The sequence below is a fragment of the Patagioenas fasciata genome, chromosome 1 (assembly GCF_037038585.1).
Source record: "Patagioenas fasciata isolate bPatFas1 chromosome 1, bPatFas1.hap1, whole genome shotgun sequence".
In the NCBI taxonomy this organism is placed as follows: Eukaryota; Metazoa; Chordata; class Aves; order Columbiformes; family Columbidae; genus Patagioenas; species Patagioenas fasciata.
The window spans coordinates 92,511,066-92,538,405 of NC_092520.1; the positions used below are offsets into that span (position 1 = coordinate 92,511,066).

Sequence of the window (27,340 nt, forward strand, 5' to 3'; positions counted from 1 at the left end):
AATACTGCCCTGTCTCCATCCTAGTTGTCTTCCATCCACTCTTACTCCTCTCTTTCCCCTCACCCTCTCTTTTACATCCTCTCATTAGATCCTAGTCCCAATTTGAGAGCACCCCATCACAATCTCTTCCACGTTCCTTCACACTTGTCCCTGCTGTGGTCTCTTTGGCCCTGACAGTCTCACTTTTTCGTTTCTCAGCTGTTTCCTTTCAGTTTTCCCTCTACAGGCAACCCTGCCCATTTGTCTAAGAGCCACATTCCCAGCCAGATACTTCAGGAGCCCTACGTACAAACTTATAACAGCCCCATCTATTCATATTATTTCCTTCACTTCAGCTTTGCTCACTCATCTGCTCCCTTAGGACCAGACGACTTCTGGTATTTCACTGTCCTGATCCGGCTCCACCTGTTACCTCTTTGGAGTATGTCTGGACCACAATCACTGCCACGCAGGTACTTCCACACTGGATTTGTACTAGCTATTTCACCTGCTGTTACCTCAAATGTGTAGAGCTCAGCTACAAAGCTTACCAAGGTGGTGAGTAAATACTAGGGAGAACAGGCGTGTATCTGTATCTGTGTCCATAGCCTATAGACAAACACCAGTACAAGCAAACAAAAACACACTTGGCAGTGTAATTACTCTTTCCACAGGCTATTCCTGTTTTCTACTGACACCTCTAAAAATCTGTCCTGATTTGAAGTTCAAGACAGCCAACATCCTAGGCCTAAACCTCTGATAAATTTTGATTTTTGTTTGATATTGTGAAATGTATCACAGCTAGAAATTGAAGCTTTGATTAAGAGGAGAGAATTGGCTTTTCTGTGGTGCAGAGTACTTGTTTCAAGACTAGATATATTCCATCATAAGACAGAAGTGCAATACAGTTGCGCTTAGAGGCTATTAACGATAATTTTGATGTTTTAAAAGGGCAGTATTTTTTCTTGCATTTTCTCCCTTAATCCTGCCATGCTGGACAAGCTGTTTTGTCAGGAGTCTATGAGATATTGCTTGACATTTTTTAATTCCCTAAAACATTTCCAAAAGGATTTTTGTGGAATAGGTTCTGCATTTGCATATGCATATAGAATGCATGAGTATATATTTTTATCTCGTGCTTTATTAGAAAGAGTGACATTATTCATTAGCATGCTCAGCGCTGCTCTCTGGCATAGGGATGGATGTAAAAACACTACAATGTAGAGAGGATGGCTTGCCTTTGTAGCATGCCCAGCCTCCAGCATGAAAGAGTCATGACTTGACCCTCTCAAAAGTCAAAAGTTACTCTTGTTACTTTAAAAATATATATATCTGTATTAGGGAGGTTAATATTCCCTTACAGTGTATTTAGGGCACGGCCACTAAATGCTTTTCAGACCTTCCTCTATTACAGTGTGCTTTCAAATATTAAATGAGAGTTTCCTACAGTCTTTGGATACTTGTGGTTAGTGCTTTGAAGGAAAAACAAACTTGTGAGATTCAAGATAGCTCATACCTGGTGGACATACTACATGAGTAGCGAGAAGGTCAGAAAGCATTAGGAACTCCCATAAAGATATGGGACATGGCAGAAGTATGCAGTGACAATCAGACAATCACTGTATCTGTGTTGCTAATATGCATGAGAGACCCTCAGGCACACAGATCTCATTCAGCAAATATATATATATATATAGAGGAATGCCCGTCTGCAAGTGTTTATTAGATGTCACACACAAGTGTTTCTGCATGTGTGGACAAATCCCAGGCACATTCAGGCTCATGTTTGCGGATCTTGAGATGCAGTGTTCAAGTATGGGTGTGGGCGAGATTCACAAAAAAGGGCAGGAAGGTTTGCTAGCCACAGGCAGATGTGTATTTGCAGGGCTTGCATGTGGAATGTAGTTAAAGTGAGTATGAATGGCGAATATATCTGTATATCCAACTAAAAATCAGATATTGGCATTTGAAAATGGCAATACATATTTCAGCATGTAGACCTGGGGATCTGCATAAAGTTCTGTGTGAGAAAGACTTCAGGAACAAGGGTTGAACGCATCTCTTGTTTTCTTGCAGAGGAGTGTTTAAAGCAGGTAGAGAGTTGGTAGAGTGGCAGGGCATACGGGTTTCGTGTTGTGGGAAGAGAACAGTGTGACTTGTGTGACTGTGCTACCACGGGCAGTCTGTACCGTGAGGGTTGGAATGGCTGTCCCATCGTGTGTGTACAGCAGGGATACCTGGGCATTCTCGCCTTCCTTGGGAACCATCACGTACAAACTATCTGGACTTCCTCTGGAACTGACCAGGCACTTGTTCAGAAGAAGGGAGAAGCTCAGGCCAGCCAACACTGTATTAAAAAACCAAATCAAGTAAAGTAACCCAGGGAGGGCTTGTATGTGTTAAGCACCAACAGGCTGTAAATGATACCCGCCAGGCAGAATGGCTATTACTGGCTAAGTGCTAAGGGGGGATGGGAGATTGGGAATATGTGTAAACACTTCTGCATAAGCAATTCATCCCCAACAGCTGGTAACTTGTAGCAGGATGCAAAACAGCTCCTAGCACCCACATAGGCTTTGATGCGTGGGTAAGGCACAGTACCTGTAGGGAACTACCTAGAACTCGCATCTGCTTAAGACAAGGAATGCCCACAGCACTACTGGTGCTGACTGTGCTGCCAATCATGATGGAAGTGCCAGGAAAAGTTTTCAGTTAGAAATACCTGCACCTTGGGTCTGTTTCACCAGCTATGGTATCACTCCTGTGCAAGCAGAGCAAAAGCACATGACCCTGCTTGTTGGTGGGGAAAGGCACGGCTGGGGTTCCCAGGTGAGATGCTGAGGCCCCTCTTGACGGGTTGGAGCAGGTATTTCATAGATAGATGTTTCATTAAAGTTTTTTAATCTTGAGATCTGCCTTCTTCCCTGTTACCTCTTCCGCCTGAGCCATGGCATGGTGGCTCTGCACTCTCATTCCCTCCCTCTTTTTTAAAAGCAGACAGGGCCAGTTGACAAGGGCTTCAAAACCATGGCCAGAAACTCAGCGTGTGTTCTCCTTAAAGCAAGCCCATGTGTTGGGTGTTCTGGGGTTCACGTGTGAGGGAAGGGTGTACGCCTGAAGGGGTGCATCTGTGCTGGAGAGGAAAGAAATACTGTTGAAACAAGGCTGATGTACCCCCATGCTCTCCAAATGCCCTGCCTTGGCGGATGCAGGTGGCTGTAGGCTTCCAGCAGAGCCACAGCTGGACACCAGTGTCGGATGTGCTGCTGACAGAACGTATCTGTGTCGCTGACCTTGATGGCTGCCTGAGAGTACAAGGCCAAGGGCACACACCAAGCACCACCAGCTGGGAAATGTTTGCCCAGAAGCTCCCTGGCCAGGAGCACCCAGACACCAAGGCCAGCCATCTTCCAGCTGGGCTGTTTTACCTCCATCCTGCCAACCCCTCGGTGGCCTTGGGTGGGTCACAGCCACCTGCACTTGCCTCGGTGGGTGATGGGCTCTGAGGTGCCCCAAGGTTCTGGAAGAGCATGGGGTGCCCCACACGTGTGCAGCCCCACCCCACATCCAGCACTCCCGCCTCGCCGTCCGGCACACGGGCGCTTCTGCCCCTACCGTGCCGCCCGCTGCGTGGGGACAACGGCCCCGCGGCCGTGGGCTACGACGGCCAGGAGCCAGACGCAGAGGCCCCCCATGCGGCCAGCACTGTCCCCCCTCCCCCCACCCCGCCATGTGCGGTCTCGAGTGTGTGTGTGCACGGAGGCGGGCAGCGAGGGGGCGGACACAGTGGAAATTTCCACTCCCTGCAGCAGCCGCAGCCGCCGCCGCGGCGGGAAAGAGGAAGGCGGGCACAGGCCCCGAGCCGCCCCGGGGGGAGGCGGTGCCCACGCCGCGGCCCAGCCCGCCCGACTCGGGTCCGCTCCCCGGCGGCGGGTGTCCCCGTCCCACCCCCTGTCTTCCCCCCTTCCCTGGACCGGGGCAGCCCGCGGGCGCCCGCGGCCCCCCGGCGGGCGGGCGTGTGCGCGGCGGAGGCGGCGCTTGGCGCGGGCAGGGGGCGGCGCGGCGGAGCCTGCGCAGCTGCCGGCGCCCTTTAAGCCGCGCAGCCCGCCCGCCCGCCCGGGTGTCTGTGCAGCCTGGGAGCCGCGCGGGCAGGAGCCACCGCTAGGACTGCCGGGGACGCACCTTCCTTCTCCGGTCGCCCCTATCTCCGGCATCGCCGCCGCCCCCCTCCTCCCCACCTTCTGCCCTGCCGTATCCCCACTCTTCCCGCCACAGTCAGCTCTAAGATGCCCCGCTATGAACTGGCTTTGATCCTGAAAGCCATGCAGAGGGTGAGTGAGGGAGGGGAGACGGGAGGGAGGGAGCCAGGTGGGACCTGACAGACCCCCAGCGTCACCTCTGTGCCTCCTCTCACCGCCGCTGCACGTCCTGGCGGGGCTGGGGGCGGCCCGTCCGGCCCCTGTCCCCGGGGTGAGCTCTGCCCTTCCCGCCCTCCCCTCCGCGCTCTGAAGCGGAGTTGCGCAGCGTGCTTCATGTTCCTGGCTGTCTTTCTTCTCTCCCCTTCCTCTTTTTTTTTTTCTTTCTTTTTTTCTTTCCCCCTGCACCTTTGGAGAGTTTGCTTAGCTGATCCCCTAGAGCCGCAGTCCCCTTCTCTCCCCCCTCTCCTTTGGTCCGCAGGTAAGCAGATGCCACAGTTAGCGAAATAGATCAATTTCTCCTTCTCTTACCCTCCCCCCTCAGCCCTGCCTGGTGCAAGTGAACTTAGCCCTTCCCTTGCCCCTATACGTTGGTACCAGCACGTCCACCCCTTTCCTCTGCAGCACCAGCGCTTTCTATTGCCGTCTGCTTTACCCCTCACCACCCCCCTCCTTCCCAGAACCTGTGATGTCTCTGCTGGGCACCTTGCAAGGTCTGAGCAGCCCCACACCAGGTCTCCTTGCCTCTGGGAGGCCTCGCAGTGAGCCTTGGTGGGGGAAAGCAAGGACTTGCACTGGCAAGCTTCTTCTTGGTGGGCTGCAAGCTCCCTGCTTCTCCAGCCCACTTCTCTACCAGGCAAGTCTTAAGAATGTCATTTTTTTTTTTTTTCCTTGCCGTTGCTAACACCAGTTGAGCTTTGCTGATACAGCTGGCAGTATTGCCCACAGGAAGGGTTACTAGCCGTTGCCGCTGTCTTTGGTGGCATGATGATAAGCCGTGATGCGAGAGTGTGAGTTATATGATGCTCTTTCTGTTTTAGAAGAGCTGAATCAGTGCGGGGTGGGGGGACGAGGGGTGTGCGTGTACTTATGCCTAAAAATAATAATAAAATAGAAACATCTCTGCATAGATGGGACCCTTTATTTGGAAAATAATAGCTGATACTGGCTCTTCTCTACTACCTTCTATAGCCTTTGTTTATCTGCTACTTTCCAGCTTAATATGCAGTGCTGGTGTTGGAATGTAGCGGCACTTCGGCTAGGCTGTAACCCTTATGATCTGACCCAGTGTGGACACACTTGCTGTTGTATTTTAACCTTCATTTAAATGAACATGTATATTTGTCATAGAATAGCTGGAAGCTAGGTAGCATTGCTGTGTTTCTTTTGTAGTTATGGGAGCATGTCTTCATGTATTACGTGTGCTACATATACTAGTACATTTCCATTCATTTTACATGTAGCATCCACATGTCAGGGTTGTTTTTTTTTTTTTTTTTTTAACTTGGCTGAACTGCAGAAGCTGTAGTAGACTTCTCAGGTGAGTCCTCTAGTGGAGAAATAGAGCAACTGGGAAAAAAATTTGGTGACTGCTGCACCACCTCACAGAGCAGCATTCATGCTGACAAAACACAGCTGCTTCTGGTGGACTTGGGTTGTCAACATGTGTGGTTGTGTTTTGTTGTTTTTTTTTTTTTTTTAATTCCCTCCCCCCTGCCCTGTGTATAAGCTGTAGGTAAGGTGATGGTAAGGTGCTTTTTGTATACGTGCTGTTAATGTGGGAGATGCATTATGCTGTGCAGGCACTATAAATGCAGAGCAGGACAGAAAACATAGCAAATCTGACTTAATACTGAGACACAAGTACACTGACTACTCTGAAAGGGTGCCATGGAGCACTGTTCTGGTGGAAAGGGTCTTTGGTTCAGAGGATTTGAGCACAGAGACACAGGGATAAGCTTTTAGCTGTAGGATGCTTCTAATGAGCATCAGTGCAACCTCTTCCTCTTTGAAGTTTGAGTCTTTAGTATATTTTTTACTGATAGATGTATCTTAAGGTGTTTTCAGCTTTATGATTATGTTAAAACACTTATGTCTTGGTTCAGATGTACTGCTGTTTCTAACCTTGTTGTAATTCTAAAATTTAGGGAGTCTCATCTCTAGATGATGTGTTGTTAGTGTGGTGGTTTTTTTTTGTTTCTGTTGACAATACACCAGATGTAGGTGTGTTTTTGTGTTCCAGTATCTTCCTACTGCTGCCTTTCTTGTGTAATGAATTTAAAAAAAAAAAAAGTAAATTGTAGTGGTTATATGATCACATGATGCTAATGAATCCTGGCAAAGGGGTTGCTCTAATGACCTCTATAGCACTGCATAATCTCAACCATAATGCTAATTTAAATTATTCAAAACATGAAAACCTGCATATGGGACTAATAAAACAGCCTGAAATTATGGAGTGACTAAACTCCTTCCTGTAGGAGCTGGAGAGATCATATATAGTCTGGAATAAATTACATCTTAACATCAGCGTATCCTAATGGAGCTACCTTGGGCAGGTGTTCACTGTCTTGCCATGTCAGTTCCGCTGTGTGGTGGCTGTGTGCTCCGGTGCCTACTTGTAGACCGAGGCTTGAACAAGTGCTGACTCTTCTCTCGGTTTCTGTCGCATCCTTCCTCATCTCTGACAGCTCCCCTGCCTTGCAAAAAAAAAGAAGAAAAAAAAAAAAGCAAGCCCCTGCTACCTGGCTTCCTTGTGCTTTAGGGCTGATGTCAATTCCTGCGAGCTCCCTGGCAGCTTAAGCACAAACCTTGGAGCTACGGTCTAGTAGACTTTCACAGCTCTCTTCAGAGGCAAACTTTGATTCTGTGGCGTTTCCCTCACTCACAATTGTTTTTAATAGTTACCTTGGCGTTTTCGTAGATCTGGGCTGAATAAATACCTCAAATTCATTTTTGTTGCCTTAAACTCTGTTGCTCCCTGGCACTGCTTGCGCTCAAGTTGGGGATTCCTCCTCTTTAATTTCTTGCATGTGGCTTCTGTTGTGAACCATGGAATCTGTTGTGCAGCTGGTCCCTTCCCTACCCCGCTGGCCTGGATGTGGTTGTAGGGAGAGCATGACCCCTCAGTCCCACCTGGTGCTCCCATGTCCCTTTGATTCTTGGCAGACCTAACTTAGAGCCTCTTCAGCTTTCCTTTTGTGTATAAAAGTGCTACACCCAAGAGCTTAGAGGGGTGTAAAAAGGGGAAAACTTTTATTCGCTAGCGTTGTCACCAGTTGTTTGCATGTACTTTTCACAAAAGCTTGTGACTTTATTCTGAAGTCAAAGCTGAGCAGCCATTTTCTGTCCTGTTTTGTAGGTAGGGTATGATCAGGTAATTGACTTTCACTAGAAATACTATATTTGTAAATTGCTTGTGGATAGATGCCTTGATCAGCAGAGACCACAGTTAGTGACTCTCAGGAAAACAATAAAAGCACCCCCAAAATAATACCCCCCCCTGCTTCTCTGCAGTGTCACTGTATTTGAAAAGTAGCTAAAGTAGCTGCAGTGAGGGACTTGGATTGTGCTACTCTGTGTGTCAGTATGTGAAGAAGATGCTTTGGGGAAAGAAAGGTGTGAGGCCAGTGAAGTGACTGGAACTTCAGGTGGAAATAATGAATTTTGTCCCCGTGTGTGGCTTTCTGCACTCCAATGTGCAAATGACAAATAGCACAGGGAATTTGATGGCAGACCTGTTATCAGTACCATACAGAAGTGTATAAACAATACGTTGCCAACCCTCAAGAGCCTGAGTCAAAGCCTACAGTTGTGGTGAAGGTAGAGGTGCAAAATGAAGACACAGCTGTTCATGCTCTAAACTTACTATTTATAGCAAAAGATGAATTTCTAATTTCTAACTTTCTCCCAGGGGACTCATCTTCAGCTTTCAGCAGCGGGATTATGGCAGAGCAGGACCTTCGGCAGGAAGGGGTAGTGACCCGCTAGTGAATTAGCAGGAGCTGTTGCTTGCTGGAGAAAGGAGAGCTCTTCAGGGAGGCTTCCTCTTCCTACCCTCCTGGTCCTGCCAAAACTCCCTTGAGAGCCCGGGGAAGGAAGTTTGGGGGGGGGGAGGGGGGGGAAGGGGAAGGAAGAGCTGGAAATGGCTTCCTGTTGCTCTGATGCTGTTTTGCAGACTGACCACAGGGCGGCAATGCGAGACACCCTCCAAGGAAAACTGGCAGCCTAGGGGACCTAGGACAGACAGACAGAGGAGGTGGTTGGTGTTCCCATGCTGTTCTTGCTGCTGCTCGACTCTTGTGAGCTGGGACATCCGCCTTCAGCAAAACAACTTCGTAACTGGAACTGGAGTGAATGGACAGTCTGAAAAAATTTTATATTGCAGTATTTCACTAAAAATAAGGAAGTTTGTCAGTATTTTTAGTGGTGTGCTCTTTTCTTGCTTCACCTGTAACAGGAACAAATACATAGTATGTGATATATTCTAACACCTAATTACCTTGCTTCAGCAAATACCTGGACTAGGAGATTCATCCACTCACTTAATACTACAGTGAATTTGGGCTCTCAGTTTGACTTGCATGTTCACACAATATAACTTATCTTCAGCATCTGTTTGTTGCCTTTGGAGTGGGTTGCTGCATTTCAAAAATTCCCCACCTGCTGTGGAGATTGTGAGCTATTTTAGGAAAGCCAAAGTAATGGGCAGTAGTGTTGCTTGACATTTTGACTATTACACTTGATTGCTGTGTAGGCAGCTGCATCAACTGGGCTTTTGGTATTTTAGTTGCTAGGAAGAAGGAGGGAAGAATGCAGCGGGTAATAAGCAGGCAGATACTGGTCTTATTTTCTTTCTGGCTGTTCTTAGAGTTGAATTGTACATCTTCCCTGTCCTCCCCTCTCACCTTAGCAGGTTAAAATTCCACAAAAGTTTCCCTCTGTTTCCTTTGACTTTCTTAGGCTGAAACAGGCTCCACTTCACACTATAATGCCAGCAGGGTAAGGACTTTTGTATTAGGATAGTGCTGGAAAGAAGACCAAAGAATTAGAACTAGAAGACAAGATTGGAAAACCAGAAGATCCGCCATTGACTGTCCTGTAGGAGTCTGCTTTTTGTTTTCGACCTTAAGCATTTCTGTAAGAGTAACTGCATTTCGAAATGTATGATACAGATAGCATTTGAGAATGGTACCTTCTTGGGTAATGTTTGCCACTTTTCAGTCTTAAGACTTGAGAGTGGTCCTAAGTTTCCGCTAAGTGTGGGATATGTGTCTGGCTTGGGTAAGGTGGGAGGTAGAGAATTCTTTTTTACAAAACAGTTTAAGCCTTTTGATAGCAGTTAGCTAGGTGAATTTGGCAAAGTTGTCCAAAGTGACTACTAAGCTGATGACCAGAATAAGGTACTCAAAAGCCTCTTGATTTGTACAGGCTTCTGCAGTGTATTGCGTGATGTGCTTGAGTGAGCGTATGTAGTGGGGTTGAACTGGTTAACTCAGCTACTCTGGTTCCCTCGGCTGTAGAGCCACAGGACTGTGGGCAGGCTCTGGTGTCCATGTTGTAACTGACAGACTCCAGTGAGATTTGGCTAGCTCCTCTTCAGCAGGCAAGAGTTGTGACTTAACCTTTAAGATACTTCTCCTCTTTGCACCCTTTACCTGCTTAGTAATGTGCTCCTCTGTACTTGCTGTGTATCTCTCCTTGTTTGTTTGCTGTGTGTATATATACATGTGGATGCATCATGTATATGTACAGAGAGATGCTTGTAAACATCAGCATGAGAGCAGATTGTCCTTTAACTGTTGAAAAAGAAAGGAGGACCTGTTGTGATAAAAGTGTTTTTGTTCTCTGTTGTTGCAGAAACCCTCAAAAGTGACTGACTCTTCTAAAGATGTCTGTTATATCACTTAGAATAAGCTGTTAAATGAATTCAAGTATGAATGTGTGTATATATTTGTTGTTTTCTAATACATCATACCATAATTTATAATGATGGAAGTTCTTGCTTTCTTTGCATATTCTTCTAATACATACATATTCTTCTAATACATACGAACTACAATTTGTAATGATGGGAATTCTTGTTTTCTTCGCATGTTCTTTCTGAAGCTGACTTTTTCAATTCACTTGTTCCAGAGCTGTAACACTGTCAATTTCCACCCCAAAAATTATTTTGGTGGTTGTTGATTATTGATCAAGTAACTTAACTTGTTTTTTGGAAGACTCCAGCCAGAGCAGGCTGCTAATTCTTTGAGCCACAGCTGCCCAGACCCTCTCTGCTACAAGCCTGTGGTTTTATAGGAGTTGCTTATGCAGAAGCAGTTGCTTGATAAACAGCATGGAAGCTGGTATATGCAGCTCTATCTGAGGGGCAGCAGGAACCACCAGGCACCAGGTTGTTCCCTGTCAAAGCTGCCTGCCCAGTGGACCAGCAGGAATATCTCTGGTGTGCGTTTTGCAGAAGAGTTGATAAGAAGGTAAAAAGGAGGACAGATGGGCAAAATTTAACTAGTTATGTAGAGGAGTGACAGAAAGATGGGAAGTAAAAATATGGAGAATAAGGCAAGTGAACGACCTGTACTATGGGGTCACTGGTGCTGGAAATGAGATACTGCAGAAATGCATTGCTCCTGGTGGGACGAAGGGAGGGAAAGAAAATGGTGTAAAGGAAGAGTCATGATCTTTATAAATATGAATGGGAAGAACTACACAGGAACTATTTTTCTGCTACTTCTCAAGTATTTTTAAATTCTGGTTTGTCCACCTGCAAGCCAGTCTTTGTGCTTCAGTTGTGCAAACATCCGAGGAATAGGAGTTAAAAACAAAGGTGCGTACAGAGCATGGATACAAGAAGGGAATGTGTTCAGTGGAACTGATGTGTTTGAGGCTATTAAAAGAAAAAGTTGATGTCTGGTTGCTTTTTAATACAGGTAAACACAAAACTTGATGTAGAATAGAACTAGTTGTTTTATAACAATGATGCCTTTAAGACTTCTTTCCCCAAGAAGGATCAGAAATCTCACAAGAGCACCCGGCAGACTGGGAAGCTTGGAGGTCCTCAAACTTAAACTCTAGGTTTGTGTGCCCTGGAGACTTCTGTCTCCCCTTTCAGTAAAACTTGTGATGCTTTATGTTACTGGAAAGACTGTAGGCAGCCATAAATGTGATGAGGACTTGCAGAAGTCCTAAATAAGCTTAATGAGTCTGTTGTAGTGTGTTTTTCTTTTTTCTTTTTCCTTCCTAGTATTTTGCCCTGTTGCATGATGACTGACACACTACTCCTTTCTCGTTCCCCAAGTAACTTCTGAAATGTGTGCTCTCCTAGCCAAGATCCTCTTCAAATGGGGTGAACCAGCACATTTTTCTAGGCTAGCAATGTGCCAGTTACATCAGTTACTGATGAATGGTGATAACCACCAACTGGATCACAGCTTTGTACCTTGCAGCTAAAGAAAAGTGTCATCTTCAGTAGTGGTAGAGATTTTACAACACTTACCTGGTGGTGCGTTCCAGAAAACTTGGTTGTGTGGTCCCAAATCCTCTACAGAAAGCAATTATGTACATGTTGATGCTTTTTTTTAACCCATTCTCTTGCTGCTGTTCTTAGTGACCAAGTATTTCATCAAACTAATTTAGGTAAATAGTACTTGCCAGTGGCAGTAAAAATGTTTGTGCTTCTGAACTTTAGTTTGTGACAAGAAGGAATTTGAGTCTTGAGGCTCAGTGTCCCTTTGCAGCTTCAAACTTAGTGTGTCAGCTGATGTGTTGACACACTTACCTGGCAAGGAGAATTCTACTTGATGCCAGAATCTTCTATTTTTTGTCATCTCCTGGAGGAGAAACCCTGTCCTACCTCCATTAAAATGGCTTGCTATCCTTCTTGGCCACGTGCCTCCTTAGTACCCTCCTTCCTCTTCTGCTTCCAGTTCCTCTGTAGAGGGAAGAATGTCACCTGTCTGCAGTTGCGAAGAAAAGCACGGTTTCCTTGCTGAGGGATGGAGCTGCCTATCGTAACAACCTGCCTTTGGTCATTTGAGCCTCTGGTAGTTATCTGCTTGAATTACAGCAGGGCCATGAATGATTTTCTTTGTTTGCAAGGCAAGAGTGGCCTGGTTCCTCAGGGGTGCTGAGCAGCAGCTGTGCTTTCTGCTCCCTTTGGAGAGCCCAGTTAACATCTGTCATCCATGTAAACATAAGCCAATTCTTTGGACTGATAAGGGGAAAAGAAATTACTACCTACACATTTTCTTTAATACTCAGCTTAACTTAAGCTGGTGGACTAGTCTTTCTGAAGGCCTGAGTAAGATCAATACAGTATGTCTAGCCAGGCATAGAGAAGACAGTTCTTCTTTCTGGTATCTTTGTTTTAACAAATAAAAGAACTTTTTGCCTCCTTCTGTCTACTTCCTCCTCTTATGTATTTGGAGTTTTCAAAGGAAGCAAATAATTCACTATTCCTGACAGACTGCTGGGGACTGACTCATGAGGAAAGAAACCATCCGAATGTGAATGCCACAGGCCAGGCAGTGGTGCGAATTGACTTGCTGAGGCACTGACAGTGGTGCAGGTTTCAGAAAACAAGTCACCTTCCTCTTGCTTTGCAATTCAATAGTACTGTACTTGTGTTTACGCAGTGCTGAATGAGCACTACAATAAAGCTGCAACCTCTTTTGCACCCCTTCCCCCTTGGTTTGTGACTTGGTGGGAGACCTACATAAGTATATGCACTTGGGATGTGGGGAAGAATGGTTAAAACCAAAACCAGCTAAATTGATCTACTCTAATGCTGTCAGTCGCAGTGCCCTTCAGCTTCTGTTGACCTTAGGGTACTCCAGTTACTACTTCTGTAATAATCACAGTAGCATTACTTTTCTGACTGGCAAATGCAGGATAGTTCTGTTTCTTCTGCTGAACTGCATGCTGTGAGGTTACTTATTTCTTCTCATGTCTCCTTCAGAAGTCTTGTAGAAAAGAATCAAGAAGAATATATTGCGGAGCAAGCTTCTTTTTCTGATGCTGCAATAAAATGAAGACCAGAACTGGAGCGATTCATGAAACCAGGCAAAAATAAAAAAGCATTATGTGTTCATAACAACTCCTTTGAGTGACTGACTTGAACCTTGCACCTCAAATTGTTGTTGTGTGTTTGTTTTTTTTTTTTTTTTTTTTATGACAGTGGTGATTTGTAGAGTTGCCTCTGCGGCACCTGTGTTCTCCAAGGCCAGCAGAAGTGTCAATGCTGTACCACTTTGGGGAAGCAGAGCACGTGTGACAAACAGGTTAGTCAGGTCGCTGCTGGTTCAGGTAACTTGTAAATGTGGTACTCTTCTATTCCAGCCTGTTGAGCTGTTGAGAATGCCAGTCCAGATCTTAACTCAAGTTATTTATTAGAATACTACAGGTCAACTTCTGTCTCCGAGCTTTCCTGCTTCTTGCAACATACCCTATTTGTCTCAGGTGGGATTCCTGCCCGGCTTCTCTGCCCCATCTCCTGGTTTTCAAGGCAAAGTCCTGAAACAGCAGACCTGGATGTTTAGGGCTCTGTGGAACAGCTGGCAAGGATAGCCCCTGCCTTCTCAAGGGCATGTACTCCAGAAGGATAAGTTGATGTGTATCAGTTATTCCACAAAGAATATTTGTGCTCCTTTTTTCTTTGTGTTCTAGAGTTCTGCAATAAATGGAAAAAGCTTTTTCCTTTTTTTTTTTTTTTTTTTTTCCTGAGATAGGCTACCTCAGAAAACCATGGACTTACTGTGGAGCAGTGGACAGGTAGGAACTCGCTTGCGTGTCCGTAGCAGCGTGAGTAGGCCAGCCAACACACTCGAGAGGTTGGATGTTGTACAGGGCTACTTAGGGCATGAGACTATTCTTTTTTGTCAGGGAGAGAGATTGTAATGATTCTCCCTATTGGTGTTGAGCCTGGCAATCTGGGTACATTTCTTTAATGCAAATGAGTTGTTCAGCAGGCAAAATGCTGCTGATTTGAATTAACATACACCTGCTTGAAGAAGGTGGGAGCAGAGGAGAAAAACATTGCGTCTAAGAAAGAAATTCCAAACCACTTTGAAGTCTATCAGCAAAGCTATGTATGTATATAATTTGCTAACAAATTATAGCAGTGGATACTCCTGTGTGATACATAGGCATCTGCATCCTCAAATTAACCCTTAAAGCATTGGCTGTTGGGACTGACTCTTTAATTGCAAGAGAAGAAGGAAGTCAACTGAGAAACTTCCCTTCTGCTAATAAGAGCAATAGACTGAGCAGAAAACAAATAGTTGCTTTAGGGCTGGAGCGGTTTGATTCTGGCGTATTTAAAGACCAGTCTCATTAGAAAAGCACTGTGGAGAAAGTTTTTCCTTTAAAACAATCATACAAATTTCTCTTAAAAGTCCCACCCTAAATCTGCTTTGCATTGTCTAATATCTCTTCAGGGAATTGCTTGACACTTTTTTTTTCTTAAAGGACAGGCAGCCCATTGGAGAGACATATGCATTGTTTCACCAAAGCTGTAGCCTTCTGTCTTCAGACAAGAGGGAAGCACATTGTTTTGTGTCTTTGATATGATCCAGCCAGAAAACAGCCTTAGGGAAAAAAATTCACAGTCCTTGGCAGCAGCCCTGTCTTTCTGTCTTTTTCTTCTGTCAGTGCCACAACGTACGCTGCTCTGATAACTTGAGATTAAACTCGCATGAGGCATCTCAAAAGTCCTTCTTAAGACTTGAGGTCATAACTTGCTGGAAGTTCAGAGTGACGAGTCTCATTTTTGTAACAAAAAAAGAGTTCCAGGGTTATTTTAGAATTAGGTCTAATAAGAAACTGGTACAAGAAGCTACTTTAGTACAGCAATTTAGTGACAGTGCAGCAAATTTGTAGCGGCTACTGAAAACTTTCCACCTTCCTTCTCAAGCAAGCTGATCCATGCTAAGTTCAGGTGTTGATGGCAAAGGTGCTGATTGAGGTCTCTGTAGACTGTTTATTTCAAATACATGGTCTGGCTGTACCTTCCAGTGGAAAATGCTCATGAAACTTCACGTATTATTTTGGTTAGAATGAGCCCATTATAGTTTGGCAAGTATCCTAATTGAGAAATGTCATAATTCAAGGGCAGCTGCATCTTGTACACTTCTCAGAAGGGTTGAACATGCTTGTAATAGTTGTATTAGGAGCTGGGTATCTCTTGTATCAAATAGACACAGGTTTAACAAATATTTTTGTGATTTATGCAAATTACTATATATAGTTTTGTAAGGTCATTGATCAACCTACAGGGAAGATGGTAGGAACTGAACCGAAGTTCAGCTCTGTCTTCAGTAACAGTAGGACAATAGAAGAGGGAAGATATTGGTTATTGCTATTTGTTTAGCTCGCCCATCTAATTTTTTGTGTAGTAATTTTTCTCCTATTCAGTGTGTCTGGGTAAAATCTCTTCTTCCTCTTCCCTGAAAATACTTATAGTTTTGGTATAAACACTGTGAAATAATTGCATTTAAAAATTTAGCTGAGTGACATATAAGACACAGCACTGTTGAAGTGTTACACAGAAGTTCTTAAAACTAAGAATGGTACATTATACTTGTATCTGGTGGCATCATATAATCTGAAGTGCTTATAGTTTTCTATTGGGTTAAACTAATATGTCATTTAACTCCTGCCACATCTGCTGGTGGGGATAAATGTGAATTCTTCTATGGAAGAATTTAAAATACATCTGTGGTTTGAGGCTTATGAGCATGGTAAATTTAGCACACTACTGTAATCAGTCTGTTTTGTGCCATGTCTCCATAGTCTCATTATTGGCTATAACTCCAGCAGAATGAATATCTTTTCTCATGCGGGTTTGTGGTGGTGGTGGGGAACCCTTATCTTTTTTTGATTCTGAACTGCTCTTGAAAAACAGCCAGCTCATACAAATAACATGATTGTGAATTTCTCCGTAAGGCTGTAGTTGTGGTATGCTGTTAGCTATTTTTAAAATACATCTGCCTTAATGAGAAGCGCACATTCTTTTATCAGTACCATTGCTGCCTTTAGTGCTGCACAAACTAGAGCAGAGGGGGGAGTGTGTGAATTTTCAACCTTAATTATAGTTTTTATTAGGGTCTGAGAATTTGTAATGTTTTTATTTACTTTTTTTTAACAAAATGAATATGCTACAGGGATGCTAAACAGAAACCACCCAAATATTAAAATATGTTATCTGGGTGTTCACAGTAATCTTAGGTGGAACTAGGGAAATGCAAGCTTCAGCATTGTGCCAAAGCACTTTGGCAAATGAAGTCAAAGAGGGAATGCCTGAAGTTGATACTTCTAAGACTTCTAAGGCTCATACCTTATGGTCAGAAAAAAATGCAGTGATTTTTTGTTTGTTTGTTTGTGCCTGCATTACCTTTACTGGTGGGTGGGAAAAAGGAATGGAATCAGACCCTGTTCCTTACTCTTCTGCAATAATCTTCAGTGCTCAAGATTTGTTTCGATCTTTAAACTAAAGTGGATCTTAGCTGTGGTCTTCTCTTCTCTTGCTGTGCCCATTTGTTGTAGGAAGCAGAAGAATCTTATGTCCAGCACTCTTTAAACCCCTTAACTGGTTTTGGGTAGGTACAGGTAAATGGTACCTCCCAAGGCATAAATACAAGCTAGGAGCATCCTGTCTCCATGGCAGAGGTAGTAACTGATGTGCAGCTTTTCAGTGCCCTTTCCTTTCCCACCTGCCTGGTTGTCTGCCAGGAAGTCTTTTATTATCCCCTTCTGTCCACTTTGAGCACTTCAGTCCTGCTTGCCTAGATGACTGCCTGTTTCCTGACGTACTTTGGTAGAACTGGGTGTGACTGGGGGTTTGGGAACAGAGCAGCAGGGTGTGCTCTGCCTCAAAACCTTCTACTTCTGATGTTAGTGGTCCTCTCCATGCTTGGATGCAAAGAGGCAGTGCAGGGAACGGTGTTTCCTGGCATACAAGCAACTGTGACTGTTGCCAAAATCCACCCGTTTCTCCCTCCTGTGCCCCGAAATCCTGAAACCACATGGGTGTGGGTATATAAAGGCACATGGTAGACAGAAATACCCTAAAGTTGAATGGCAGATGTAGTTTTTCTTTTATCACTTGCTTGAATGGAAGCTTTTTTTCCACTTAGATTACATGGGATATATATGAAGAGCTTTTGGAGTGAAATGTTACCCTGTGATTGCACCCAGACAGGTGCAAATTTGCCTAGAACCTAAGGAATAACCTTGATTTTTCAGCTGATCTTAAATTTATGTTGTTTTTTGACAGCATTGTGATTTCACTTTGATTTTTGGCTTTAGCAGCCAGCTGGTGTCTGAAGTGCATGTATGTGATGCCAGGACCTGTCAAGATTGTTGGGGTGCAGTGCTAGAGCAATGCAGGGACTGACTAGCCAGGTTAATGCTCCTTAGGGATCATTTATTTTTATTTTATTTTTTTTTCTCTCCATAAGGTTACTTGAAAGAGGAAGACCTGATTAGTGTTCTGAGAAGTAGACTCTGAAGTAAAGAAAAATAAAATGTATTTCTGTTCCTTGCCTTGTTCTGGGGAATTTCGATCATTTTAATACTCCAGAATTGCTGTGTCCCTTAAGGTACTTGTAAACATTAAAGTTGACTTGAAAAAGGCATTACTACTTAGTTCTACAAATACTTAATTGTGTGTATTATGGATTGCATAAATACAACAGGAAATATAAGGGGGCAAAATCTGTGGTGTACAGTCATTGTTTTGCTAGACTTCAAATTTTTTCTCATTACTTCATGAAATTCCTCTCTAATTCAATCTTTGTCTTTTGTCTTTGCTGCCTTGCAGGGTTGGTACAGTAGGCCTCACTAAACTTAGCTGCAACTAAGAATTTCTCCTACATCAACTGAGTTAAGGCTGATGCTCTTGTGGAATGTGGATTAAAAGTGCGTGCTAAGTTCCAAATTTCCATTTGAGAAGCGGAGAAAGTAAATGTACCACAACCACCAGCATCAGGACAGCAAACCAAGGGACAAAGAATTTGATCCACAGTGTTGATATATGTTAACTGGTTCACGTGTTGCTTAAAAGACGTTGGCTGGGGGGCGAGAAGTGGACGGCAGCTGTGCGAAGTCATTTTGTTTACAAAAATGAGGGCTTCTTTGGAAACAGCAGACATTGCCATTGTGGCACTGTACTTCGTGCTTGTAATGTGCATAGGTTTTTTTGCCATGTGGAAGTACAATCGGAGCACCGTAAGCGGCTACTTTTTGGCAGGGCGTTCTATGACCTGGGTAGCTATTGGTGCATCTTTATTTGTGAGCAATATTGGAAGTGAACATTTCATTGGGCTCGCAGGATCTGGAGCGGCGAGTGGATTTGCAGTAGGTGCATGGGAATTCAACGCCTTAATGCTTTTGCAGCTTTTGGGATGGGTCTTCGTCCCAGTCTACATCCGGTCGGGAGTATACACCATGCCTGAATACTTGTCCAAGCGTTTTGGAGGGCATAGAATTCAAATATATTTTGCAGCGTTGTCTCTAATTCTTTATATCTTCACGAAACTCTCAGTTGACTTGTATTCAGGGGCACTTTTTATTCAAGAATCGCTAGGTTGGAACCTCTATTTGTCGGTTATCCTCCTTATTGGAATGACTGCCCTGTTGACTGTGACCGGAGGTCTTGTGGCTGTCATCTACACAGACACCCTTCAAGCTCTGCTTATGATTATTGGTGCCCTCACACTTATGATCATAAGTATTACGGAGATTGGTGGGTTTGAAGAAGTTAAAAGAAAGTACATGTTAGCGTCACCAAATATTACGGCTATCTTGTTAACCTACAACATTTCCAATACCAATTCCTGCAATGTCAGCCCAAAGCCTGATGCTCTTAAAATGTTGCGTGAGCCAACAGATGAAGATATTCCCTGGCCTGGATTTCTGTTGGGACAGACCCCAGCTTCTGTCTGGTACTGGTGTGCCGATCAAGTCATAGTTCAGAGAGTTTTAGCTGCAAAAAACATTGCTCATGCCAAAGGATCCACTCTGATGGCAGGCTTCTTAAAGTTGCTGCCGATGTTTATTATAGTTGTCCCGGGCATGATTTCACGAATACTGTTTGCAGATGATATCGCCTGCATTAATCCAGAGCACTGTTTCCAAGTCTGCGGGAGCAGAGCTGGATGCTCTAACATTGCCTACCCACGCTTGGTGATGAAACTGGTGCCGGTTGGTCTGCGGGGACTGATGATGGCTGTGATGATCGCTGCACTGATGAGTGACTTGGACTCAATATTCAACAGTGCCAGCACCATCTTCACGCTTGACGTCTACAAACTCATCCGGAAGAGCGCGACGTCTAGAGAACTGATGATTGTAGGAAGAGTCTTTGTTGCGTTCATGGTAGTTATAAGCATTGCCTGGGTCCCGATAATTGTAGAAATGCAAGGTGGTCAGATGTACCTTTATATTCAAGAGGTAGCGGACTATTTGACCCCACCGGTGGCTGCTCTGTTTCTTTTGGGTATCTTTTGGAAGCGTTGCAACGAGCAGGGTGCTTTCTATGGTGGAATGGCCGGGTTTGTTCTTGGAGCGATACGGTTGATACTGGCGTTTATCTATCGTGCTCCGGAGTGTAACCAGCCGGATACGAGGCCAAGCTTTATCAAAAACATCCATTACATGTATGTTGCAACAGCTCTGTTCTGGATCACTGGCATTGTGACCTTTGTGGTGAGCCTCCTCACACCTCCACCTACCAAGGAGCAGGTTCGGACAACCACTTTCTGGGCCGTGAAAAACAGGAATGTAAAAGAGAATGCTGCAAAGGGGGAGCTGTACAAAGTACAAGAAAAGAGCATCTTCAAGTGCAATGAAAACACTAACCATATCATTCCAAATGGCAAATCAGAAGAAAATCTTAAAAATATTAAACCAGAGGATATTAATCTTCTGGTTACTTGCAGAGATGACAGCAACCCGGTGAGTTCTGTGAGTCACTCTGAAGTAGAGACACCAGTTGATTGTTATTCGAATGGACAAGCGGCTTTGATGGGGGAGAAAAAGCATGAGGAAGAGACGGATGATAGAGAGAGACATTTGAAATTCATAGATTGGTTCTGTGGCTTTAAGAGTAAAACCATGAACAAGAGAGCTGTTCGGGAGATGGAGGAAGAGACTGTTTGTTTACAAATGCTGGAAGAGACTCCAAAAGTTAAACTATTACTAAATACTGGACTGGTCTGTGTCTGTTCACTTGGAATATTCATGTTTGTCTATTTCTCTTTGTAAGTGAATAGTGAACTTTTAAGGGTATGGCTAAACATCCAGAAGTTGATACAGGTCTCTGGAGACTTTGTTTGTTGTTTTATTGTTTTTCTTTTATTCTTTTCAAATAACATAACTGCAACCAGGCATTGTTTACGCTATAATTGTAAGATCAACTCAACTTTAGCCTATTTGGAGACCATTTGAGACATGTTGTCCTGTCTCTGCTGAAGGCAGAGTGTGTCATGTGGTGTCGTCTTTTTCTTCCCTTTTTGGCCTTTTTTTTTTCCCATTTGCAGCACTAACCCTTTGTTTTTCCATGTATACATGTATAAATATACCAAAGGCAGGCAGGTGGCTGCATTTGAAGTCAGGCAGTTACAGAACTCAGTCGGCGTTAGGGTGATGGTAACACATAATCATTTACCGATGTGTAAAATCTAAGCAATTAAAGCTCTGTCAAAAGACCTTTCTTTTAAGTGTAAGGCTATGATGCATATCATTGTGTAGTCATTCTTTGTAACATAGCTGTATTACCTTAGCCAATTTAGCACTTTTAAATTTTGCTCTCTGCTTCTCTCTTTTTTTGTTTCTCATTTCTCTTAAGGCAACAACAGGATGATATTTTGTCACATCTTGTAGCACTTAAAACATGACAGCTATTAGCAGCTTTCTGTCTTATTTCTCCAAGAAAATGTTCGTCTTTTTGATTGTACCCACTGTAAATTCCATTACTGAAAAGTTGCTCTATTTATAAAGAAAAAAGAGAAAATAATAAAAACCAACCTGGAGATGACAAACTGGCGAGTGAGGAGAGGGGAAGAGGGAAAAAAAACCCCCATGCTCTTTGTGTCTTCTAGCATTTTGAAATAGAAGAGTGTATGTATTCAGCTGCTTTGGTCCCCAAACATTTAGGACATTAGGGTTAGCCTCTCTCTAGAGAAAAATCTGTGCATAGGTTCTACCACATGGGAAGAAGAGAAGTGTGAGATTTTGCATGCCTTCAGTTTGGTAAGCACACTAAAAAACATCTTTTTACCTCTGCTGTGTACATCTTGAAGGAAATACTTTGCAGCCCTGCCAGTGCTGTGTACTGAGTCTGTAAGGGAAGAAAAAGAAGTGAGAAGGCAAGAGAAAGGGGAATTGGGGGAAAGAGGTGGAAGTGGTCCTTATATTCGAGTCCTTTTGCCTTATACCTTCTCCCACTTTGCCTTTCACCCTGTCAGACTTTTTTTTTTTTTTAAGGAATGACTCCTGAGGGATTCTGTGTTAGGAGAGAAGGAGCACATGCTGTCCTAATCTGTGTCGGCAATTGAGGTCTGTCCTTACAATTCTCCAAAAAAAAAGTGAAACTTTTCCCAGGCAACCACAGACTGTCTTGAGATGCTGAGGTTTCTTCCTCTGGAAGGACAGATGCCTGAGGTAGTGATGAACAGTTGCCAGGTGTGGAGGACATGTCTGTGCAGCAAGTCGATGGAGCTCTGCAGTCCAAAAGGTTGCAGAGCTTGGTCTGCTTCATCCTTGGTAAAAGAGAAGAATGTGTTGCCATCCTGGGTGCTCTTGCCCTTATGCTAAACCAAGTCAGGGCCTGTTTTGGGGTGCAGAGGCCAGCTAACAGCATGTGGCTGCCCTTGTGGTATTGAACTCCCTTACTGTCCAGGACAGAGTGGTCAGATCCAGGCTTCCTGTGAAAATAATTCCTCCAGTTGTCTTTGCTCCCAAGCTTGTCTCAGGACTTGTTTGAAAGAGCTTGAACTTGCTAGGCCAAAAACGGTGCAAGGGACCATGCTGTGACAGTTCAACAGCATCGATTCAAGGGTCCAGAAGTGTTTCTTTGGCACATAAACAGGAACCAATCCCTATGGGTGAAATAGTTCTGTTAATCTTGCCTTTGACTGCTGCTGGGAGTTTGCTTCCCAGTACAGTGGTGCTGTGAGCTGCATGCCATCCATATAGCTTTTAGTAGTATGTACAATGCATATTTTCAGATAAAATTAACTTAGATTTTTGTTTGGTGTTTTGTTTTTGAAGTAAATTGAATCCCGTTAATTCTGAGACTTTTAAACAGAGGCTGAGGTGTCCCACCTTTCTCCACTTTGTTTAGTTGTTGCTGCTGGAAGCAGACTACTCAAACTGGAAATAGAGTAATAAGTGTAGGAGCAGTCTTGCAATATATGTAGAAGAGGAGAGTTGTTGTACTGGAGTCTTGATGTTAATACCAACGTGATAAGACACACTTACAGTTTATGTGACTGGCTTTGATCAGAAAAAAATATTTGAAATCCTTTTTAATGGTAAAATCATGGTGTGTGAAGTATCTTAACAGCATCTCAAGTTAATTCTTTAGGAAGGATAGTATAATAAGATAGATGTAAATTGTACTTTGTTGTTTCTATGCAGAATAAAGTAATCTAGGGCAAAATTTCATCTTAGTGGACTGAAAAGTAACAACTTGTAGAGGGTAAGGACAAGTCTCAGTCCATCAAATACCTTCTCGGAAAAGCTGGGACCTGGCTAGTAAGCCTGATTTGGCACAGGGAAAGAGAGACTGATGTACCAGGCAGTGTCCCTTAGTAACGTGGCATGTCTCTTTCTATCAGGGACTGGTACTTGGATTTTCCAGACCAGTCCTCTTTACTCTTAATATTAACGAATGTGTTGCCACTTGACCTGTGAAGCCGGGTTAGCTCAGGGACCCTTCTGCTTGGCTGCCATTGCTTCATATGTGCTTGCTTGCTTCCCAGGGCGCCTCATGCGGTTATGAAGCTGAAGGCATGGCTTTTATTGCCACCTAAGGAGTGATTAGCTTAGAATAGCTTTTTCCACCTTGTTATTCCTCCTCTCTTCCTCCCCAAATAATCTACTATTTAAAGAGAATGCTGTAAAGAGTTAATACCGAGGATGTCTGTGTCCTGTGCAGCATAACTGCAGTCAGGTCCATGGTGAAATTATCCTTTGGTTGTGGTAGGAAGTCATTATCCTTTGCAAATGTACCATGCAGCCTTTGAATATGAGATAATCCCTTCTCCCAGTTAAAATATTTTCACTTTCACTAAACTAACAAGTTGCCACATAAATCACTGTGGTAATTGACAGTCAGTCGGGATCTTAATAAAGTAATACTTTGCATCCCCCCATCTGTAGACCTGTTATTGTGAAGGAGATTTTAAACAAATTATTTATTCAGTGCTTTTCGTCTTAAGTTGTTTAAAAATCCGTTTCTATGCTACTCTCTGCCTAATGCCGGCCTCTTCAGTCATATTCTGTTTTCATGTCTTAGAGGTCATAGAACTTGCTAATGTTCTTTGGTGGGTGTATAACCACTTAATAAAAGACCTTTATTTGGAGGAAAAAAAGAGAGTTACAAGGCTTCAAGTAAACTGTCTATTGGTGAGCGAGTACCTTGCCCTGTGTTGTGGACCTAAGTATAAGAAGTTTCTTGAGGTTTGTTTTTTTTTTTTTATAGCGTAAACATGCCTTTGCTAATTTTCTGATCATGATCTACATGGGAGGTGTTACCCCAGGTTAATACGTTTTGGCTTAAAGACCAACTTTTTGGTGCAGTAAAAACTGCAAGAGTGTCTCCCATAATGGACAACCACTTCCATAAATTTTGATTCCTGGCCTCCTCCTTGGTGGGACTGGCTAGTCATGCAGGGCTAGATCAAGGAGGACGTGTGCTTCTGTCTCGCAGCGATTGGTTTATTTATTGCCTTGAGCTTAGAATGACAGTCTTGGAAAAATTATTTTTATTTTGGAATGACACCTTTTTGTTGTTATTTCCCTTAACTTATTTTTCTGTTAGGGTATTTGAATCTTCTCCCAGAAATTTGTTAGAAGCCTTTTATTTAAAAAAAAAAAAAAAAAAAAAGCAAAACCAAACAGGCTTCTTGAGAGCTTAATAGTACATTCTGGGAGTTTGTTCTTATTTAATTTTTTTTTTAATGAACTATTTGATGCTGTTCTCTGACAAAGTTTTTTTTGTTTGTTGTTTTTTGTTATTTTTCCTGTTAGCTTTTACTAATAGCTGAAAGGAAATGGTGAGAGATTGTAAGAAATTAAAATGGCCTTCAATATACCGCTTGTGTATTTTCTACTTCTCCGCTTTTGTGTTCCCCTTCCCACCCTAATCCCCGAAGGGCCAGCATGAGACTTCTGATGCAAGTCATGAGAGTCCTGTAACTGAGGAGTGAAAAGGATTTCCCCCGAGGTTACAGTGAAGTGGGCAGAACCATCAAAGGATCTCTGCGCAAATGCTTAAAGCAGAAGATGCTTACAACTTTAAAACGTACAGCTTTATTTTTTTTATATATATATATTTTTTTAAATCCTAAGATAAAGGAGGTGTTGGGAGATGCTCCCTTTCAGAGAACAGGATACGCGGGAGAAGTTAGAGTTGCTAAGCTCTAGCTTTCTTGAGGAAATCTTTGGATTTAGCATGTATAGCGAAGCGAAAATACTCATCTGTTCATTTGGTATTCTGTATGTTCTGTGCCCTTAAATGTAATTGTTTTGAAAATAAAACTAACCTTGTTATGTGATGTTAAAAAGCTGACTTGTGTGCAATGTTTTATTTTTTTTAATGAAAATGTTTGTATATAATTAAATGGTTTAATGTGCTTTAACTGGCCTAAGGTAAAGAGTAGTCCTAGAATGTAAACATATATAATTAGGATTTCTGATTTCACTGTGAGATCTCTGAACTCTCTTGTTTTGCGAAGTGGTTTGTTTTGTTTACAAAACACTTTCTATGATTTCTTTTATGGTGTTGGTTTAAAGGCATTTGCTTCACTTCTGTTCTAATATTGAATTCATGGTATAGTGACATCTGGTGACACTTAGCATTATCAGTTTCACTGTGTAAAGTCAGACACTTTGAGCAAAAATGGTAATGATATGACAATTCTCTGTGTCTATGAATACACGTTTTTAAATGAGGTGGTTATAAAAATAGTTGCTGTGCAAAATGTTAGTAGTCTTCTTCAAGAAGAAAGCAAATTTTCTAATATCACTAGAGCAGTCTCTTCATTTGTCTTATTTTTAAAGCACAGTGTCAAAAGTGATGCTGCTTTACCTTGTATCTCTGATATAATGTTTTTTTAGGTATCTGTGAAGTATTTTTGGTTTTTGTTGCTGTTGTATTTTTCTGCAGATTTTATATAAAATACCAGTTAATGGACTGCCTTTTTGTTTTTTTAACTATTAAATACATTTCAGACCAAAACCAAATGATATCATATAGCATTTGAAACCTGCCTTTTCCTTGTCCCTTTTTTTTTTTTTTTTTTTTTTTTTGAAATAAGCCAAATGGGCATGTAGATAAGATCACTATAATGGATCCAGGTCTCTTTTGGTAAAGTGTTATTTAAAGGTCTGTTAAGATCTTATAAGACAATATACTGAAAAATATTGTAGTAGGAATATAGATTTAGAAGTGTTAATGAGATTAATACAGCTTAATTATATTGTAAGTTGCTACTGTCCATAATGACAAGCTTTTTGTCATAGAAACGATGTATGATAAATTAATTTTGGTCTAGTGTATAGAACTATCATATTGCTATAAATCTTTGAAGTAAATCTGAAAAATTTTCATAGTTAGCATTGCTGGCCCGGTGTATACTGTTCTTTGTATACTGTATGCATATTATTTTGCCTACTGCATTAGTCTTCAAACTAAAACTCTTATTAGAGAGTATTTGGATACTTCAGACTGTGTTTCTTGCAGTTTACATTCCTTTACCATGGCATTTTGTCCTGTCTAAAAGTATTGTATGGAAATGTTTAAAACTTCTGTACAAAGTTTCAATAAAAATAGAGGAAAAAAAACCCTGAAACAGAATAGATGTGTGAAGCTATTTTGGAGAACTTGTCTATAATTATGTCATACGTAGCCCTACTTGTAGTAAGCATTGCATCCCTATATATATGTGAAGACACTTCTTGTTTTGTCCCCATTATTAAGAGGCAGACCTCTTGTAGTGGAGTATGGGCATTTGGTTAGAGAAGTAGAAAAAGACTAGTGTGGTGTAGGTGTTTTTTTTCCTCCAGAGCAAACCCATAAAGACTTCAAGAAGAACTTAAGGATCCAAAACTTGGTTGTGGAGTTTGGCTGCACAACTTAATGGTGATGTATGTTGTGGGAGGTGAGACTGGGACTTGGCTGATCTTTCCACAACTTGCCTGCAGCTCCAGGTGATGGCAGGGCAAGGTGAGCCCTCTGAAGCATCCCGTAGAGCAGTGGCTTGAGTGTAAACCAAAATGTAGGTGAACCCTCATTTAGCAAGAGCAGCTGTGGATATAGTGCAAAATTTCATGGTGTTTTTTTCTCCTCCTTTAAATGCTCTGTTCAGCTGTTGCTTAACCAGTTCTTGCGCAGGACAGGCCCCTTCTTACTTGTTTCTGGATTGTCCTTAAATACCTCCAGTTGTGCTTCAGTATTCCTCTGGGACTGCCCTAGCCTGGCTGCCTCTGTGTCAGTCTTGTGTTTAGAAGTTGGTCCTGGTGCCCAGGGTCCTCCAAGGAGCCCATGCCAGCAATCGTGCTCTGAGGATGATGTGTGCGATGCTGTTTTCCATTGTAGGAAGCAGTAAGAGCTTGTGATCGTCAGCACTTAGGTAGCTGCCTTTAGGGAGGGAAGGATGCATTCCCATGATTTTATTTTTTTTTCTAATTTGAAAAAGATTAAAACGCCAATACAGTTTTCGAAGAAGAGACTAAATATGAGTCTTCCACTTCCTTCTCCACCCTGTCCCTCCCTCACAAGGATGTATTTCAAACAGTAGCTCTGGAAAGTGTGGTGTGAATCATGACTTCTTTGTTGTCCAGTGGTGACAGCTCAGCAAGGAGAGGGGTAGGCCTGGTGGTTAATCACCTGTGGACTGGAGATGAAGATGTCCTTTTAGAGATGAGATGTTGACAAAGACTGA

General features: G+C 43.0%; 2 protein-coding genes across 4 annotated transcripts in view; both read left to right on the forward strand.

Annotated features, from left to right (window-relative positions):
• The first annotated feature begins 4,171 nt into the window (after window positions 1–4,171).
• On the forward strand, window positions 4,172–26,253 carry SLC5A3 (solute carrier family 5 member 3). 3 transcript variants are annotated; one of them, XM_065862509.2, is made up of 2 exons: window positions 4,172–4,310; window positions 17,992–26,253. In XM_065862509.2, the coding sequence occupies exon 2, from the start codon at window positions 18,294–18,296 to the stop codon at window positions 20,433–20,435; it is 2,142 nt and encodes a 713-aa protein (XP_065718581.1). In that variant the 5' UTR covers window positions 4,172–4,310; window positions 17,992–18,293; the 3' UTR covers window positions 20,436–26,253. The 3 variants fall into 3 exon arrangements, with proteins under 3 accessions (XP_065718581.1, XP_071666873.1, XP_065718583.1); XM_071810772.1 differs by lacking the exon at window positions 4,172–4,310 and adding an exon at window positions 11,889–13,453; XM_065862511.2 differs by lacking the exon at window positions 4,172–4,310 and adding an exon at window positions 16,053–17,770.
• MRPS6 (mitochondrial ribosomal protein S6) overlaps window positions 4,177–27,340 on the forward strand; it is a 47,222-nt gene continuing 24,058 nt past the window's right edge. Inside the window, exon 1 of the mRNA XM_065862512.2 lies at window positions 4,177–4,310. Coding sequence (XP_065718584.1) covers window positions 4,266–4,310 — 45 coding nt within the window. The 5' untranslated portion in view covers window positions 4,177–4,265. The remainder of the gene's footprint in view (window positions 4,311–27,340) is intronic.

What these genes read in the sequence shown, in the direction of transcription:
- SLC5A3 (XM_065862509.2), top strand. Translation starts at nt 18,294, where the DNA reads ATGAGGGCTTCTTTGGAAACAGCAGACATTGCCATTGTGGCACTGTAC.